Below are 19,006 nucleotides of genomic sequence, written 5' to 3'. Positions count from 1 at the left end.
TTAAATGCAAAATACAGTGTTATTACTTGGTAACTTATGTTACAATACCATTACTTCATATGAGAAGTAAACTTATTGTAATGCAAGTTACTAATTGTGTTGTAACGTAAGTTACCATGGAATGACCCTGCCTGCTCATCTGCAATTTTTTTTCAGCTCTAATCGAGTTTGGATCACTGAGCCACTGTGCTGCCCTGGGAAGTGGACAATAAATATGGAGTTCCCAAAGCTATTAATATCAGCTCACAGCTGCACAATTAGCTTTTACTGGTTATTAAAATGGGGGACCCTAAAAAAATGAACACTGAAGCCAATTCCCTTAGGCTGGGTTCATATTGCGTTAGAGCAGTCCGCTCAACGCATGCGTTAAATGGACTGCGCTAAAGCAACTCCTTATTTTTGATTGCATTATGCGATTGCGCTAGTGCAGTTGCTCCATCTGCGCTAGCGGTGACAGACCCTCGAAACGCTACAGACCGCGTCTGAGGGTCCGTCACAGAATGACTGCACATCGCTAACGCATGCCAATTATGACATGCGTTAGCAATGCGATACATTATGGCAGCCTATGGGTGCGTTAACGCATCCGTTATATAGCGTTAATGCCCATATGTAACGGATGCGTTAGACGCAGCGCCATAACGCAATATGAACCCAGCCTTAGAATTGCTATTCTAGGCACAGGATTCCAGGGCCACCATTAGGCATCACAGGGATCTGTGATGCTGATGGGAGGGGGGTAGTATGACAGTGGAGGCAAAGATTTCTTCCAGGCATAGCATGCCCTGGAGCCTGGAAGAAATCATTAGCATACAGAGATAAAATACAATTTCAGGTAGGGCTAGTTTAACATTTCTACCACCTGTATGCCCATATTAATAGGTTATATACAGTACAGACCAAAAGTTTGGACACACCTTCTCATTCAAAGAGTTTTCTTTATTTTCATGACTATGAAAATTGTAGATTCACTTTGAAGGCATCAAAACAATGAATTAACACGTGTGTAATTATATAATTAACAAAAAAGTGTGACACAACTGAAAATACTGTATGTCTTATATTCTAGGTTCTTCAAAGTAGCCACTTTTGCTTTGCACTCTCTTGGCATTCTCTTGATGAGCTTCAAGAGGTAGTCACCGGAAATGGGCTTCCAACAGTCTTGAAGGAGTTCCCAGAGATGCTTAGCACTTGTTGGCCCTTTTGCCTTCACTCTGCGGTCCAGCTCACCCCAAACCATCTCAATTGGGTTCAGGTCTGGTGACTGGTGACTTTTGGTCTGTACTGTATGTACATCCCAGAGGGTGAAAGATTTCCTTTAATTGAAATAAAGACCCTGATACCTTTATTTTAATGGAAAAAAAATAGCAAATTTATACACCCCTTTATCCACTGAATAAAAATATCCCCTGTAAAAGAATAAGAATAATAAACAACCATATCCATCATCTGTCCAATGTGAAGATAATCCTGTGATGCCCCCTGTAAAAGAATTAAAATAATAAACAACCATGTTCCTCACCTGTCCAACGAGAGGGTATTTAATTTGACCCTTGACGAGTCTTGCTCTGCTACATCTACCGTAGTTGCCAGGCTGAACTCTGGCATGATGCGAGCATTCAGCTTGGCAGCCACAAGAGAAACTGAGCTGAACGTGCTAGTGCAACATCAGTGCCTCGCAGTGTCATGAGAAAGGTGAGGGGAGTTCTTAGCCAATGAACTCCGTACACATCAACGTTCTCACACCCTAGCTGTGACGTTAGAAAGGTGAACAAAGTTCATCGGCTAAGAACTCCGCTCACATTCACGTCATCGCGAGACCCCAATGCTGCTCTGTGACTTTTATTTTTCATTAAAATAAAGGTGTCAGTGTATTTATTTCAGTTAAAGGACTTTATTCAGGATGTTTTTATTTACAATATGACTGTAGGGATAGTAATGGGGGCGTCTTATAAATGCCTCTTCATTACTAACCCCTGGGCTTGATATCAGCTGCCAATACAAAGCTGCCAATAACCCCAATCTCATATCCCACTTGCCATCGCACCAGGCAAGTGGGGAGAGTGGAGGCTAAGCTCTAGAATTGGTGCATCTGATGGATGCACCATTTCTGGGATGGCTGAGAACTTATTATTTTAGTCTGTGAGGGGGCCAATATCCATGGCCTCTTCCTTGCCTGTTAATATCAGCCCGCAGTTGACTGAATAACCTTTACTGGTTATTATAGGGGGACCTTACGTTATTTTTTTATTTTTTTTAGGGTCCCCCATTTTAATGACTAGTAAAGGCTAAGTATACAGCTGATATTAATAACCTGGGAAGCGCCACATGTATTATCTCCTTCCTAGGCTATAAACATCAGCCCCCAGCTGTCCGCTTTGCCTTTGCTGGTTAGTAAAATTTCGGGGGACTACACACATTTATTTTCTTTTAATTTATTGATTTATTAATTAAAAACATGTACAGTAAGCTACTCAATTCACTGTACTAATTATATATGTCACTCACATATTTCTATCTATTGAAGAGTATTTACTTTGAAAATACATACAGCAATACAGTAATTCTCAATCTAAAAGCTCATGTTAAAATTGCATTACATACAGATTGCGTACGCATGTCAGACGGATTCTAGGTGAGAATTGTACTCGCATCCAACTTTTCTGGATCCACATCGGACCGATTTTTTTAAAACGCTAGTGTGTCTCTGGCCACATACTTAGGTGCTGTTTCATGCTATTTTGATGCGTCTCCACCACAGAAACACACTAAAAACACAAATGCGTTTTTTACCTGCGGGTTTTCCTCATTTAGTGCAAGTTTATGGCAAAAGAAATTGGCATGTTGTGGATTTGAAATATATATGGCAGGTCAGCACAGTGGGCATGAGATTTCTGTAAATCCCATCCATTTTGCTAGAATTGTAAGGCCACATGCACACGTCAGTATTATATATCAGTATATGTAAGCCAAAACCAGGAGTGGAACAGTCAGAGGAAAAGTATATGGCTGGAGTCACACTGGCGATTTTAAAATTTTGTTCTTGCAAAGTCAGACGAGTGTAATGCAAGTGTCATGCGTTTTACATGCGAGTATAATCCGATTTTTCACACCTAGTATCCAATTTACATCAGAATGCAGTGTGATTGCTATCCTACTGCAATGCAATTTTAACATGAGCTTTTACATAGAGAAATTCTCTGTCATTTACACATCGTTTTCACAGGAAATATTCTTCAAAACACACATGTATACTGTATATCCTTTGTTGGCAATGACAGGTGAAACGTTTTCTGTAAGTCTTCACAAGGTTGACACACACTGTTGGTGGTATGTTGGCCCATTCCTCCATGCAGATCTTCTCTAGAGCAGTGAGGTTTTGGGCCTGTCGCTGGACAACACAGACTTTCAAATCCCTCCAAAGGTTTTCTATGGGGTTGATATCTGGAGACTGGCTAGGCCACTCCATGACCTTCATATGCTATTTACTAAGCCACTCCATCGTTGCCCTGAAGATGTGCTTGGGATCATTATCATGCTGAAAGACCCATCCACGTTTCATCTTCAATACCCTTGCTGATGTAAGGAGGTTTGCACTCAGAATCTCACGATACATGGCTCCATTCATTCTTTCATGTACATGGATGAGTTGTCCTGGTCCCTTTGCAGAGAAACCGCCCCAAAGCATGATGTTGCCACCCCCATGCTTCACAATAGGTATGGTGTTCTTTGGATGCAACTCAGCATTGTCTCCTCCAAACATGTCAAGTTTTGTTTCTACCAAACAGTTCTACTTTGGTTTCATCAGACCATATGACATTCTCCCAATACTCTTCTGGATAATCCAAATGCTCTCTAGCAAACTTCAGACGGCCCTTGACATGTACTGGCTTAAGCAGTGGGACATGTCTGACACTTAAGGATCTGAGTCCCTGGCGGCATAGTGTGTTACTGATTGTAGCCTTTGTTACGGTGGTCCCAGCTCTTTGCAGGTCATCCCTCGATCTGGGGCTTTTGCGTGGAGCCTCAGATCGAGGGAGATTATCTGTGGTCTTGTATGTCTTCCATTTTCTTATTATTGCTCCCATAGTTGATTTCATCACACCAAGCTGCTTGCCTATTGCAGATTCAGTCTTCCCTGCCTGGTGCAAGGCTACAATTTTGTTTCTGGTGTCCTTCGACTGCTCTTTGGTCTTCACCATAGTGGGGTTTGGATTGTGACTGAGGTTGTGGACTTTTATACTGATAAGAAGTTCAAACAGGTGCCATTACTACAGGTAATGAGCGGATGACAGAGGAGCCTCTTAAAGAAGAAGTTACAGGTCTGTGAGAGCCAGAAATCTTGCATGTTTTTAGGTGAAAATCCAACATTGTGACCCACAAATATTTCACTGTCTGGATCACATAAAGATAACCACTTAGGCCTCTTTCACACGTCAGTCTTTTGGCCTCAGTCAAAATCCGCCCTTTTGAGAAAAAAACGGATCCACCTTTTTTTGCGGAATCCGTTTTTTCCCATAGACTTGCATTAGTGGCGGTTTGCGACGGACGGTCGTCCGTTGTATCCTCCTTTTGACGGATCCGTCAGAATTGTGGTGTCCGTTGTCTTGATACAACGGACCTTGGAACGTTTTTTGTCTGTGTTGAAAAGGCGGACGGTGACGGAACCGTTGCCGTCCGTCCTCTGCTAGAATGGACGTCTATGGGCGGCGGATCCGTCGCCGTCCGCCACATGACGGAATCCAGTGACGGATTTCGCTTTTTCTCTCTTCTCTCTCTCATCTGGTGCATCAGTTGTTTGCAATCTGTGACGGATCCTTTTTTTCACACTTCAACGAACTTTGACTGATGTCAAAAGACTGAAGTGTGAAAGAGGCCTTAAACAAAAATGTCCATGAAAAAAATCCAGTATTTTATTAATATGAATATATATATATATATAAACGACCCAGCTTCCCCCTTCTTTATACACGCCCCCTGAGGAACATTATACGAAACGTGCGTTGGGGTGGAGGGGATCACCGCCAGACCCCACAATAATACAGTGGTTCGCTGCTGGGACCTTCACTGCAAGATTATCACAGCTAACACCCGCCACTATGTGTCAGGGGCGGTCACGGACCGCCCCCGGCACGTTAACCCCTGGCACACTGCAATCAAACACGATCGCAGTGTACCGTGGGTTTAGGGAAGCATCGGCAGGGAGGGGTCTCCCTCCGTGCTTCCCTGAGACCCCCGCAGCAGCGCGATGTGCAGCGCTGCTGCGGGGGCCTCCTTCCCTGCAGGTCCCCGGATCCAATATGTCGGCGGGGGCCTGCAGGGAGGCTTCTTTCTCAGTGCCTGCTGAGAGCAAGCTCTGAGAAAGCCTGCAGCAGCGCCTGTCACATCGCTGATCTGACAGAGTGCTGTGCAACCTGTCAGATCAGCGATCTGACATATTACAGTGATGTCCCGCCCTGGGACAATGTAATAAAGTTAAAAAAAAAAAAAAAAGGGTAAAAATAATTTATAAAAAAATCGCTAAATAAAAAAAAAATATTCCCAAATAAATTCATTTTTTGGAAATAAAAAAACAATAAAAGTACACATATTTAGTATCGCCGCGTCTGTAACGGCCCGCCCTATAAAACTGTTCCATTAGTTAACCCCTTTAGCGAACCCCTTAAAAAGTAAAAATAAAAAACAAAGCAAAAATCAAACCTTTATTATCATACCGCCGAACAAAAAGTGCAATAACGCACGATCAAAAAGATAGATATAACTAACCATGGTACCGCTGAAAACGTCATCTTGTCCCGCAAAAAACAAGCCGCCACACAGCATCATTAACGAAAAAACAAAAAAGTTATAACTCGCAGAATAAAGTGATGCAAAAATTATTTTTTATATAAAATTGTTTTCATTGCATAAAACCGCCAAAACATAAAAAAACATAAATGAGGTATCGCTGTAATCATACTGACCCGAAGAATAAAACCGCTTTATCAATTTTACCATACGCGGAACGGTGTAAACGCACCCCCCAAAAGAAATTCATGAAACACTGGTTTTTGTTCATTCTGCGTCCCAAAAATCGGAATAAAAAGCAATCAAAAAATGTCACGTACCCGAAAATGGTACCAATAAAAACATCAACTCGTCCCGCAAAAAATAAGACCTCACATGACTCGGTGGGTCAAAATATGGAAAAATTATAGCTCTCAAAATGTGGTGATGCAAAAACTATTTTTACAATAAAAAGCGTCTTTTAGCGTATGACAGCTGCCAAATATAAAAACCCGCCATATATAGTAAATCAAACCCTCCTTTATCACCCCCTTAGTTAGGCAAAAATAATAAAAAAATTTAAAAAATGTATTTGTTTCCATTTTCCCATTAGGGCTAGGGCTGAGATTAGGGTTAAGGGTGTGTTGGGGTTAGGGTTGGAGTTAGAATTGGGGGGGTTTCCACTGTTTAGGCACATCAGGTGCTCTCCAAACACGACATGGCGTCTGATCTCAATTCCAGCGAATTCTGCGTTGAAAAAGTCAAATGGTGCTCCTTCCCTTCCAAGCTCTGCCATGCGCACAAACAGTGTTTTACCCCTACATATGGGGTATCGGCCTACTCAAGACAAATTTCAAAACAACTTTTGGGGTCCAATTTTTCCCGTTACCCTTGGCAAAATAAAAAAAATTGGGGACTAAAAGATCATGTTTGTGGAAAAAATGATTTTTTTATTTTCACGCCCGGGAGTTATAAACTTCTGTGAAGCGCTGGGGGGGTTCAAAGTGCTCACCACAAATCTAGATAAGTTCCTTGGGGGTCTAGTTTCCAAAATGGGGTCACTTGTGGGGGGTTTCCACAGTTTAGGTACATCAGGGGCTCTCCAAAGGCAACATGACACCCGCAGACCATTCCATCAAAGTCTGCATTCCAAAACGTCACTACTTCCCTTCCGAGCCCCGACGTGTGCCCAAACAGTAGTTTTCTCCCACATATGGGGTATCAGCGTACTCCGAACAAATTGCACAATAACTTTTGGGGTCATGTTACCCTTGGAAAAATAAAAATTGAGGGTGAAAAGATAATTTTTGTGTAAAAAATATGATTTTTTGTGAAGCCCTTGGGGGTTAAAAGTTCTCACCACACATCTAGATAAGTTCCTTGGGGGGTCTAGTTTCGAACGTGGTGTCATTTTTGGGGGGTTTCCACTGTTTTGGCACATCAGGGGCTTTCCAAACGCGACATGGCGACAGTGGTTCCCCCCACATATCAGGTATCAGCGTACTCAGGACAAATTGCACAATAACTTTTGCAGTCCAATTTCTCCTGTTACCCTTGGTAAAATAAAAAAAATTGGACCTGAAGTAATTTTTTTTGTGAAAAAAAAGTTAAATGTTCATTTTTTTTTTTAAGGGTATGTGCACACGGTGCGTATTCTGCTTTGGAATTTTCTGTGCAGGTTTCACTAAATCTGCAGGTCAAATGACCTGCATATCTCCTGCGTATTTAGTGCTTTATTTGCGTGGTTTCACTGCATGTTTTGTGCAGTTTTCCCCTGCGGTTTTCCACCTGCGGATTTCTAGAATGGAGCAGGTGGAAAACTGCACCAAAAGCGCGCAAAAGAAGTGACATGTGCACAGCGGATTTTGTTTTACATAGCCTATAATGCTGTACATCACATGCAGTTCTGCTGCGTATACGCAGGGCCAAATCTGCTGCGTATATGCAGTAGAAGCGCACCGTGTGCACATAGGCTAAGCATTCAAAAAATTCCTGTGAAGCACCTGAAGGGTTAATAAACTTCTTGAATGTGGTTTTGAGCACCTTGAGGGGTGCATTTGTTAGAATGGTGTCACTTTGAGGGGTCTATATAATAGAAAATACCCAAAAGTGACTTCAAATGTGATGTGGTCCGTAAAAATAAAATGGTGTTGCAAAAATGAGAAATCGCTGGTCAAATTTAACCCTTATAACTTCCTAACAAAAAAAAATTTTGGTTCCAAAATTGTGCTGATGTAAAGTAAACATGTGGAAAATGTTATTTATTAAGTTTTTTGTGTGCCGTATCTCTGTGATTTAAAAGCATAAAAATTCAAAGTTGGAAAATTGCGAAATTTTTGCCAAATTTCCGTTCTTTTCACAAATAAATGCAAGTTATTTGAATGAAATTTTACCACTAACATGAAGTACAATATGTCACGAGAAAACAATGTCAGAATCATCGGGATCCATGGAAGCGTTTCAGAGTTATGACCTCATAAAGGGACAGTGGTCAGAATTGTAAAAATTGGCCCGGTCATGAACGTGCAAACCACCCTTGGGGGTAAAGGGGTTAACTTACAAATACTCACCAAAGTGCTCAGTGTGTGCATGTGGCCTAAGACACTTCTATTTGACACTGCAAAAGCGGGGACTCCTGCTGACGTCACTGAGGCTGCAGGGAGTCCCCGTAATTTAATACAACGAATTAACCCCTACAAGTCCAAAATTTTACCCACAAGCCCTCATCTAATTAATAGTGATAGACATAACAAAAAAAACATGAAATAAAATGTATACCATATACCATATATACTATATGTAAACCATGTGTCATTTCATGTCGGGCAGGAGAATAATTATACAAAAGCCGACAAATGTTTCTGCGGCTATTCTGCTATGATGAACTGTATGAATTTGAAATATATATATATAAATGTGTCTCTATGACATGTATAAAATATATATATATATATATACACTGCGTTCCAAATTATTATGCAAATTGGATTTAAGTGTCATAAAGATGTAATTTTTTTGTTTTTCAAATAAACTCATAGAAGGTATTGTGTATCAGTTCTCTTTGGATCACTAAAATCAATCTCAAACACCTGTGATAATTAGTTTACCAGGTGAGCCCAATTAAAGGAAAACTACTTAAGAATGATGTTCCACATTATTAAGCAGGTCACAGGTTTCAAGGAATTTAGGAAAGATAAAGGATCTCTCTGCTGCTGAAAAGCATCAAATAGTGCAATACCTCGGTCAAGACATGAAAACATTAGATATTTCCCAAAAACTTAAATGTGATCATCGTACTGTTAAGAGATTTGTGGCTGATTCTGAGCACAGACATGTTTGTGCTGATAAAGGCAGAATGAGGAAGGTTTCTGCCAGGCAAGTTCATTGGATTAAGAGAGCAGCTGCTAAAAAGCCATTACAAACCAGCAAACAGATATTTAAAGCTGCTGGTGCCTCTGGAGTTCCTCGAACCTCAAGGTCTAGGATCCTGCAAAGGCTGCAGTGGTGCATAAACCTACTATTTGGCCACCCCTAAACAGTGTTCACAAGCAGAAATGGTTGCAGTGGGCCCAGACACACATGAAGACTAATTTTCAAACAGTCTTGTTTACTGATGAGTGTCGAGCAACCCTGGATGGTCCAGATGGCTGGAGTAGTGGATGGTTGGTGGATGGCCACTATGTCCCAACAAGGCTGCGACGTCTGCAAGCAGGTGGAGGAGTCATGTTTTGGGCCGGAATCATGGGGAAACAGCTGGTAAGGCTCTTTAAGATTCCCGAAGGTGTGAAAATGATCTCTGCAAAGTATATAGAGTTTCTGACTGACAGCTGTCTTCCATGGTATAAAAAGCAGAAATGTGCCTTCAGGAGCAAAATCCTCTACATGCATGACAATGCATCATCTCATGCTGCAAAGAATACCTCTGAGTCATTGACTGCTATGGGCATAAAAGGAGATAAACTCATGGTGTGGCCACCATCTTCCCCTGACCTCAACCCTATAGAGAACCTTTGGAGTATCATCAAGCAAAAGATCTATGAGGGTGGGAGGCAGTTCACATCCAAACAGCAGCTCTGGGAGGCTATTCTGACTTCATGCAAAGAAATACAAGCAGAAACTCTCCAAAAACTCACAAGTTCAATGAATGCAAGAATTGTGAAGGTGACATCAAAGAAGGTGTTAACATGTAACTGGGCCTGTTAGGATGTTTTGGAGTTAAATAGCTTTTTTGTTCAGTGAATCTGACCTCCTAATGCTGCAAATTCCACAAATGAGCATTTTCAGTTCTTTAAAACATATCAAATGTTTAGAAATTCTACTGTGCCTAATAATTTGGAACAGTGCAATTTGAGTTTTTATTCATTTTGGAGATTATACTGTTATCATTGGGAGGTTTCTTCAATAAAATTCGATGTATACTCTAACGAGTGATGACTTTTATTAGACTGACTGTCATTTGTACCGACTATTTAGGAAAATCAGAGAAAAATATCATTTGCATAATAATTTGGAACAGTGTATATATATTTGTCTAGATCTAATCATTCTTTCTTTATTTAACCGGTCAGTGTGATTTTACTGTATTGGAAGAATTGCCGGCTTTTGCTAAAGGACACCGGGTGCGATTTTATCGCAACTCACACATCGGGTCCGTTTGTAATCCCATTTTTTCTCGCCCCCATAGACTTGCATTGTCGAATCCGATCCGAAAATTGGTGACAATCGCAGCATGCTGCGATTGTCTCGGTCCGAGGATCGGATCCGATCAAAATCGGATGATGGGAGCTGCCCCATAGAATAACATTGGGACGAATGCAGTGCGATTTCTTATCGCATTGCATTCGTCCAATTTAATCGCTAGTGTGACCCCGGCCTAAGGCTTAAAACTGACAGGACTAATACCCTGCAATACTTTACTATATACACATTTTTTGGACTATAGGATACACACCAAGTTTAGACAGCAGAAAATGGTAAAATCCTATTTCCTACTACTTAAAACATCCCTGGCAGTGTAAAGAACTGGAGGGGTCAGTACCACTAATTCTAATGCACTAGGGTAGAATGGGGAGGCTACAGATCTATTAGTGTTTCTCTACAGCATGTAGCTTCCCAACACACATGCACGCTCAGCTATATATATATGTGTGTGTATATATATATATATATATATATATATTCAGCCCTTATTCACATCTTCGTAACCTGACATTTGGTAAGTTTTTATTACTAGAGGTTAGAACCGTCCCAAATAGGGTCACCGTGACGTGGTAGGATGGCTTTTACGTTTTTGCTCAAAATTACATTAACAAAGCACCCTATATAATTTTCATGCACAATTGCTATTTATTTATTTATTTACTGCAGGGTATTTGCTCACTTTGTTTTTATCTTAGGTTTTGTCTGTTTAGTGGCCAGTGTGAACATGCGTCTACTTAATATTCCAGTTCATCTCTTTAGGTTTTTGTTTCCTTATATGGCTCTGTCAGCAAACCATAAAAAAGTTCAGAATATGGCAAAAAAACATCTTTTTTTCTAAAGAAAAAATGTCTCTTATAATCAAAATAATAGTAGCAAAACTTAAAAAAATCTACATAAATGAGTTATCACTGTAATTGTACTGATCCGAAAAATAAGGGTATGTGCCCACGTTGCGGATTTGGCTGCAGATTTTTCTGTGCGGAATCTGCAGAATCCACAGGTCAAAATGGATGCGTTTTACCTGCAGATTTCTAGCGGATTTCGCCTGTGTTTTTACACCTGCGGATTCCTATAATGGAATAGGTGTAAAAATGCTGTGGAATCCGCATAAAGAATTGACATGCTGCGGGGGAAAAAAAACGCTGCGTTTCTGCGTGGATTTTTCTGCAGCATGTGCACAGCGGTTTTTGTTTTCCATAGGATAGCATGGTACTGTACATCCCATGGAAAACTGCTGCGGATCCATAGACGAATCTGCAACGTGTGCACATACCCTAAAGCAGTCATCACTTTTACTGCATGGGGAAAGGCACAAAAAACAACAATTCACGAATTGCTGGTTTTTGTTGACCCTGCAACACCTAAGGCTATGTTCCCATGATGAGCACAGTATTTGGTGAGGTTTTGATGTTTGAGTGCAGATTTTTACAAGTAGTTTTATATAGTTTTTGACATTGCAGTTTTTGTCTCTTTTTGGTATGTCATGTTTTAAATAAAGCTTCTTTGTTTTTGATACGTCCAGGTATTTACAGTAGCTTTGATATAACTTATTGATACATTCATGTGCAGACTGCATGCAGTTTCCGCAGTGGAAACACACTAAAACACATGCAATTCTATGTGAAAATCCTCAAATTAAGCATATTCGATAAATTCACACTGCCTGTTATTTTACTCTGCATGTAAAAAATAAAATAAAATACATTTAATAAAAGAACAGCGTGCTTTAGATTTCTATAAATTCCATGTACTTTGCTGTAAGTGTAATGGGCCTGTCACTCAAAGCGTTATAGCGATATTGCTAGCGATATCACTGTGTCTGATACTTACCTACAACCCGCTCCCCCGCTGGTTATCGCTGATCGCGCGAGAACGTCCCGGACTGTTTCTCGTCGTCAGCTTCCTGCAGCGCTTCCTGTGGAGAGACGAGCGACGAGCGTGGAGCCGGGCGGGAGGACGCAGGATCGCCCCGTCTGACAGGTAAGTAGCGACCCCCATCCCCAGCGATGTCGCTGGTGAGATCTGCCTGTGTGGCAGCTCACTAGCGACTACTTAGCGATGTACCAGCGATCCTGACCGGTTCATATCGCTGGTCGGGATCGCTGGTACATCGCTAAGTGTGACAGTACCTTAAGGCTGTATTCATACACTGTGTTTTTCTGTGTTTTTCATGCTTTTTTATGCAAATTTTAGCTGCATTTTACAGTACCAGCAAAGTCTATGAGATTTTAGAAATTTCATACACACAGACTGCTTGCTTTTTTGTCCTCAGTATTTTGTGAAAAACCTTGGGTTTTGCAGAATTGAGCATGTTACTTCTTGGGTGGTGCAAAGAGCTTCAAAAAAGCAGGTATGAGGTTTTTTGGCCAAAATTTGATGAAGTAGAATAATTTATTTTTGTACTAACTTCATCATCATGCACAAGAGACAAATGTATTATGAAAAAAACTCTGCAAAAAACGCACCAATAGCGCAACAAAAAAGCAAGTTTTGCTTAGTTTTTCTTGCAACAAAAATGAAGCAAAACCTGCTTTTTTGCAGAAAATTTCTTGCTGCCGAGTAAATAGGTTTAGTCTTAGGAAAAAAAACACATCAAAAACATGTGAGCATAGCCTAAAATAAGTTCAAAATACCCACCTTTCCCCCCCATTAAATATAAAGATAATAAAATTATACATGCCGTTGGTTTGGAAAGTATTCAGACCCATTTAAATTTTTCACTCTGTTTCATTGCAGCCATTTGGTAAATTCACAAAAGTTAAAAAAAAATTCTCATTAATGTACACTCTGCACCCCATCTTGACTGAAAAAAAACAGAAATGTAGAAATTTTTGCAAATTTATTAAAAAAGAAAAACTGAAATATCACATGGTCATAAGTACAGCCATGAGCTAGTACATCCATGAACCTTCTTGGGAATGATGCAACAAGTTTTTCACACCTGGATTTGGGGATCCTCTGCCATTCTTCCTTGCAGATCCTCTCCAGTTTCGTCAGGTTAGATGTGAACGTTGGTGGACAGCCATTTTCAGGTCTCTCGGAGAAGCTCAATTGGGTTTAGGTCAGAGTTGTTCTGAAGCCACTCCTTTGTTACTTTGTTATTTTAGCTGTGTTCTCAGGGTCATTGTCTTGTTGGAAGGTGAACCTATGGCCAAGTCTGAGGTCCAGAGCACTCTGGAAGAGGTTTTCATCCAGGATATCTCTGTACTTGGCCGCATTCATGTTTCCTTCAATTGCATCCAGTCGTCCTGTCTCTGCAGCTGAAAGACACCCTCATAGCATGATGCTGCCACCACCATGTTTCACTGTTGGGATTGTATTGGGCAGGTGATGAACAGTGCCTGGTTTTCTCCACACATACGCTTAGAATTATCACCAAAAAGTTCTATCTGAGTCTCATCAGACCAGAGAATCTTATTTCTCATTGTCTGGGAGTCCTTCATGTGTTTTTTAGCAAACTCTATGCGGGCTTTCATATGTCTGGCACTGAGGAGAGGCTTCAGTCGGGCCACTCTGTCATAAAAGCCTGACTGGTTGAGGGCTGCAGTGATAGTTAACTTTTTGGAATTTTCTCCAATTTCCCTACTGCATCTGTGGAGCTTGACCACAGTGATCTTGGGGTTCTTCTTTACACCTCTCACCAAGGCTCCTCTCCCACGATTGCTCAGTTTGGCTGGATGGCCAGGTCTAGGAAGACTTCTGGTGGTCCCTACTTCTTCCATTTAAGGATTATGGAGGCCACTGTGCTCTTGGGAACCTTGAGTACAGCAGAAATTCTTTTGTAACCTTGGCCAAATGTGTGCTTTGCCACAATTCTGTCTCTGAGCTCCTTGGCCAGTTCCTTTGACCTCATGATTCTCATTTCGTCTGACATGCACTGTGAGCTATGAGGTCTTATATTGACAGGTGTGTGCCTTTATAAATCAAGCCCTATCTGTTTAATTAAACACAGCTGGACTCCAGTGAAGGAGTTGAACCATCTCAAGGAGGATCACAAGGAAATGGACAGCATGTGACTTAAATATCAGTGTCTGAGCAAAGGGTCTGAAAACTTATGTTCAGAAAAGTCCAATCTATCAACATAAAATCTTTATACTCACTTCACTGTCCTGACTCTTTACTGTCACGTATCCAGGCCTCGTTGCATCTTCTGATCCCCCGCTGTTCACATTGGAATCCCTGTGCGCACAGAATGTGACGGTGCAGAATGTATGACACCGTGATCTTTCATGTGCTTGCACAGAACCCTTCTGAGCTTCAGGAAAGCTGGAAGATTTCCATCAGCGGGGGATCAGAAGAGGACCAGGCGGGTGGCGGTGAGTAGCGAAGGAAGGGGGCTGGAGAAGTAAGTATAGGGATTTTTTTAATTACAAGATTGAAAATAATATTTTTTTTCAATTTTTTTTGCCAAATTTTATGATATTTTCATGAATAAATGTGAATCCTATTGACCTAAATTTACCAAAAAAATCTGTGAATCCCTGGGATTGAGAGAAGTATTCGAGAGTGGAATGCCTCAAATTGGGAAGAGTGACAAGCTGGCATATACAGACTTATAGGCCATACAATGCTACTCTGGGAAATTAAATATGTAAATAGATTCTTCAAAGATGAAGAGGACAGGAAGTCTACTGCCACATATAGCAACCCTAAAAGTTAATGTCGACCCCTTAACAAGAATTGAAACATGACCATTTAAACCAGACACTCTGTTGCTGACATGTGTTTCGGGGTGTTTACTCCTCATCAGTGCGAAGTTGTAGATCTGGATTTGGTGGTGAGGGGTTAAATGGACAACTAGAAGTAACATCAGTGGGTTATGATTTGATTGCCAAATACATTTTAATACTTAGCGTGGGGATAAGAAGTTTCCAGTCACTGCTTCCTAGTAGTTATTCTGCTTTCTTTTTCTTTTGGCAGCTTCAGGAATATTACAAGAAGCAGCAAGAACAGCTACACCTCCAGTTAATTTCCCAGCAACAGGCAGGGAAACAGCAGCCTAAAGAGGTGAGCAGCAGCCAAGTCCTTTGTGTTCCTAATTCTCTGAGATGACAATCCTGATCTGTCTGTTATTCCGAATGACTTATTTTTCCCCAAGTACAGATGACAATAGCTGTAGCCAATCAACTGCTGCTGATGGATTACAGTGCTCAAACCTCTCCCAGTCACTCTTTCCTCGGAGGAAAGTTGCACATCTGGGGAAGGTGTACGTGCTGCAGCCCATTATCAGCCGCATAGCGAAGTCCCTTTAGCGCTGGAGACCCAACGCAGTGATCACTGTAAAAGTGTCGGAGGTATCTGTTTTATTTATTTTATTTTTTTCATGGGCATTTAAGATGTGATTGTCCAAGTCATGGACATCCCTTTTAATGCAATCCAGACACTAAAATGTGCAGTTTAATAGTCACACCATTTTGCAACTAGGAATTTACCCCTGTGCCGTCTCCACTTTGGGAGGTGTATGCGCATATCCTTAAAGGGCATGTCCAGTCTAAACTGAAAAGTTTGCAGTCACTCTGTGTGGCTGCAGATTTGTGAATACTCTAAGCGAAGGATTCCCCATTGTTCGCCCCGGAAATAGAGGTCAAGTATAAGATATGCATACTTCCGGGCAGAACTCGTCTAGTGGTCGCAGCCTCTCTCTCTCACCTGTTTTTCCATCATTCCTGGAAAACAACTTTTTTCTAAACAATTGTTTTGGGGCTGCTGGCAGTTAACAACATCCATTATTTCTTCCAAATATAAACATATTAGCACCACAGCGTTCCTATAGGCCAATAATACAGCCATGGCTCACTATCCCCTCTATACATTAGACCGTTTGATGGTCAATATTACCTATCAGCATTAACTCTTTTCCTGCTGAATGTAGAATAATATAAGGTGTCTTTACTGACTGTTGCTTCAGTAAACTCAAGGTCAATTCCTCAAAGAAAGCCAGTTAATAATCTGATCTTCACCATTCTGTGTAACGACTCCTTATAAGCACAAGCTTACAAAAGTGTCTCAAGCAACATAGTATCACCCAGGGTGACGGTGAGAAGACAAATCGTGACTATTGCCCTTCCTCAGAGATGAGGTATACACTATGGATGCATTTGGGTAAAAAGACTGCTAGTGGATTACTGCTTTTTTAACCTATTCTGGACTATCCATAGACTTTAATCATCCGGGCAGCACTCTTTAGTGACATTCTAAAATGTCACTGCATAAGATCGCAACTATACATGATCATTTAGCTATGGGAAGTTGGGTTTTGGCTGTCAGAGACAGAATTCCTACCGAGAAGGCAGAGTTAGTTTATTACCGTCTCTGCCCTTTCTTTAGCTGTATACACCATGCCAAACAAGCGCTGTATATTCAGTAACGGGAAGCGCTGACGGTGCGTCCTCCTCCATACACAGCTGTCATGTGATCGCTGTGTATAGGGAGGGAGCAAGAGCTGCAGGGTCATAGGGGACCCAGACAGATCTGCAAAAAAAAGTCCAATATATAAAAATACTGTATATGTAAGTACATTTTCAAATGTATTTTAGTGGTCCAGTGTCATGAAAAATAAGTGATTCACCCTGTATTACGCCACCAAAAAAATATGACGGTGAGCTAATTTACGGGGTTAAATGGCTTGTTCTTGAACTGGTTAAACAGATGTACTGAGTTGAACACTCCAGGAATGCTTTGGCTATCAGTCTGGTTAGCCACCTGTCATTTATTTGCAATTAACCCTTTATTCTGTTATGTTCTAAGGAGCAAAAGTGTTCACAGTGATAGGTGCTCTGTATTAATGTTCTACCACATATTCTGATGTATGGAGGCAATGGTGAGCTACTGACGCTTAGTATAAAGCAGAGGTAGTGTTCATATTTTTGCAGCATCCGTTCAATCCTTTTAGCTACAGTATATCATATGGAAAGCAAAGTGCTTTGCGTTTCCCAAACACCATGTCCATATGTCAGACTATGTGCACTGACCTTCTATGTAGATTTTGAGTCATTGTTCTATAGATCATTCTTCTGATCGTCTTCTCTGAATGTACTACGTTTAACTCAAAGGAAGCCATGAATCTCACGTATTTCTCACTGTACGAAGGACTGCCTGCTCTGTGCACAGCTCTCTGAATCCTTGCCTGTTTCCCATGTGTTGGCATAGCATTGTACTGTATAAACCCTTGTTATTGCTCATGTAATTCTTCATGAGATATCTGATTTCCAGGCACCACTGGGGAATAAACAGCTAGCATTCCAGCAACAGCTATTACAGATGCAGCAGCTACAACAGCAGCACTTGTTAAATCTACAGAGACAGAGTCTGGTAGGACTGCAGCCAGGCCAAGGACAAGTGACATTGTCAGGCCTGCCACAAGGTTAGTAGTAATACCTGGATGAATAGAAAAAATGGCTATTGTATTTGGCAGTATATTTTTACACTCTTGTGAACACAAACGCCTACAATATCCATAGCAGGAAAGGAGTATGTGTAACATCATTCACATAGCACTTGGTCAGTATGTTGGCATCGATATTTCTAAGCAAAATTAAGAGTGGATCCAAAACACAGAAGTGTGAATCTTTCCATAAGTTCAAATCCTGTTTTTAGTCTTCACATACAAGCACAAAATGCTACCATATGAAAGCGACCCAAAGATAGGAAGCCTTGGCCTTGAGTGTTTCCTAACACATGATTTTGGAATCTCCACCAGCGGTGTCTCCGTCAGATCTCCAGCAGCTGTTGAAGGAGATGAGTAACAACCAAGAGGATTCCAACAAACAAGATCCTGCCGAACTGAGCAGCACAATCTCTACCTCATTCTCAAGCAACAAGATGTCTCCTCCCATAATTCATCCTTCTCTACCTAATGGTCAAAGTGCCATGCAGAATCCACGGCGGGACAGGTAATTGCAACCTGCCAATTAAATAGCAGCTAAAGCAGTATGTCTATGGCCACTGTTTTCTGATATGTCTTTGTAAATTTTCATACGTTATGTTTATGTATAATTATTATTGTATATCTTATTCGTACCCACAGCTCTTCACAATATGAGGTGCCTCCCAGTTCACACCCACTATATGGACATGGTGAATGTCGGTGGCCCGGCTGTGAGGCCTTATGTGAAGATATGGGACAGTTTATCAAGTTAGTATGACAAGTTACTTATTTAATGAGGATTTCCTAACATTCATGCTTGATTATATTGTTAAAGGGTTATTCTCAAGTTGTGTCTTGAGCAGCACACAGCTTTCCAGTCTCCTAAATTCCTTGTTGCTGGGGTGAAGGACACTCTTCTTTTGAGTGACAGGTCTGGTTTGGTGCCGTAGCTTTGGCCTAGATTTCTTGCAATAGGATGTGCACCTATTGAAAAGCTGGATGTGCTCAGGATTGGGATACACTGTCCTCAAGTATGGCTGGTGAGCTTAATATAGAGTATGATGGGGCATACATGCCTCCAGACGCGGGATCCACCGTAGGTTTTCAATAGGTGCACATCCTATTGCAAGAAATCTAGTACAAACACGTAACTGAAGAAGGTCATCAATTGAC

At 41.2% G+C, this 19,006-nt stretch overlaps 1 protein-coding gene across 2 annotated transcripts in view; it reads left to right on the top strand.

The window, feature by feature from the left end:
* FOXP4 (forkhead box P4) overlaps positions 1–19,006 on the top strand; it is a 96,468-nt gene that overhangs the window by 46,726 nt on the left and 30,736 nt on the right. For both annotated transcript variants that reach the window (XM_073542471.1, XM_073542472.1), the window contains exons 5-8: positions 15,388–15,474; positions 17,680–17,830; positions 18,167–18,359; positions 18,494–18,601. In XM_073542471.1, coding sequence (XP_073398572.1) covers positions 15,388–15,474; positions 17,680–17,830; positions 18,167–18,359; positions 18,494–18,601 — 539 coding nt within the window. The remainder of the gene's footprint in view (positions 1–15,387; positions 15,475–17,679; positions 17,831–18,166; positions 18,360–18,493; positions 18,602–19,006) is intronic.

The sequence above is a fragment of the Dendrobates tinctorius genome, unplaced genomic scaffold, assembly GCF_039654945.1.
Source record: "Dendrobates tinctorius isolate UK_male_01 unplaced genomic scaffold, ASM3965494v1 ptg000127l, whole genome shotgun sequence".
Classification (NCBI taxonomy): Eukaryota; Metazoa; Chordata; class Amphibia; order Anura; family Dendrobatidae; genus Dendrobates; species Dendrobates tinctorius.
The sequence above is the reverse complement of the archived record's forward strand: the minus strand, read 5'-3'. Positions and strand labels throughout refer to the sequence as shown.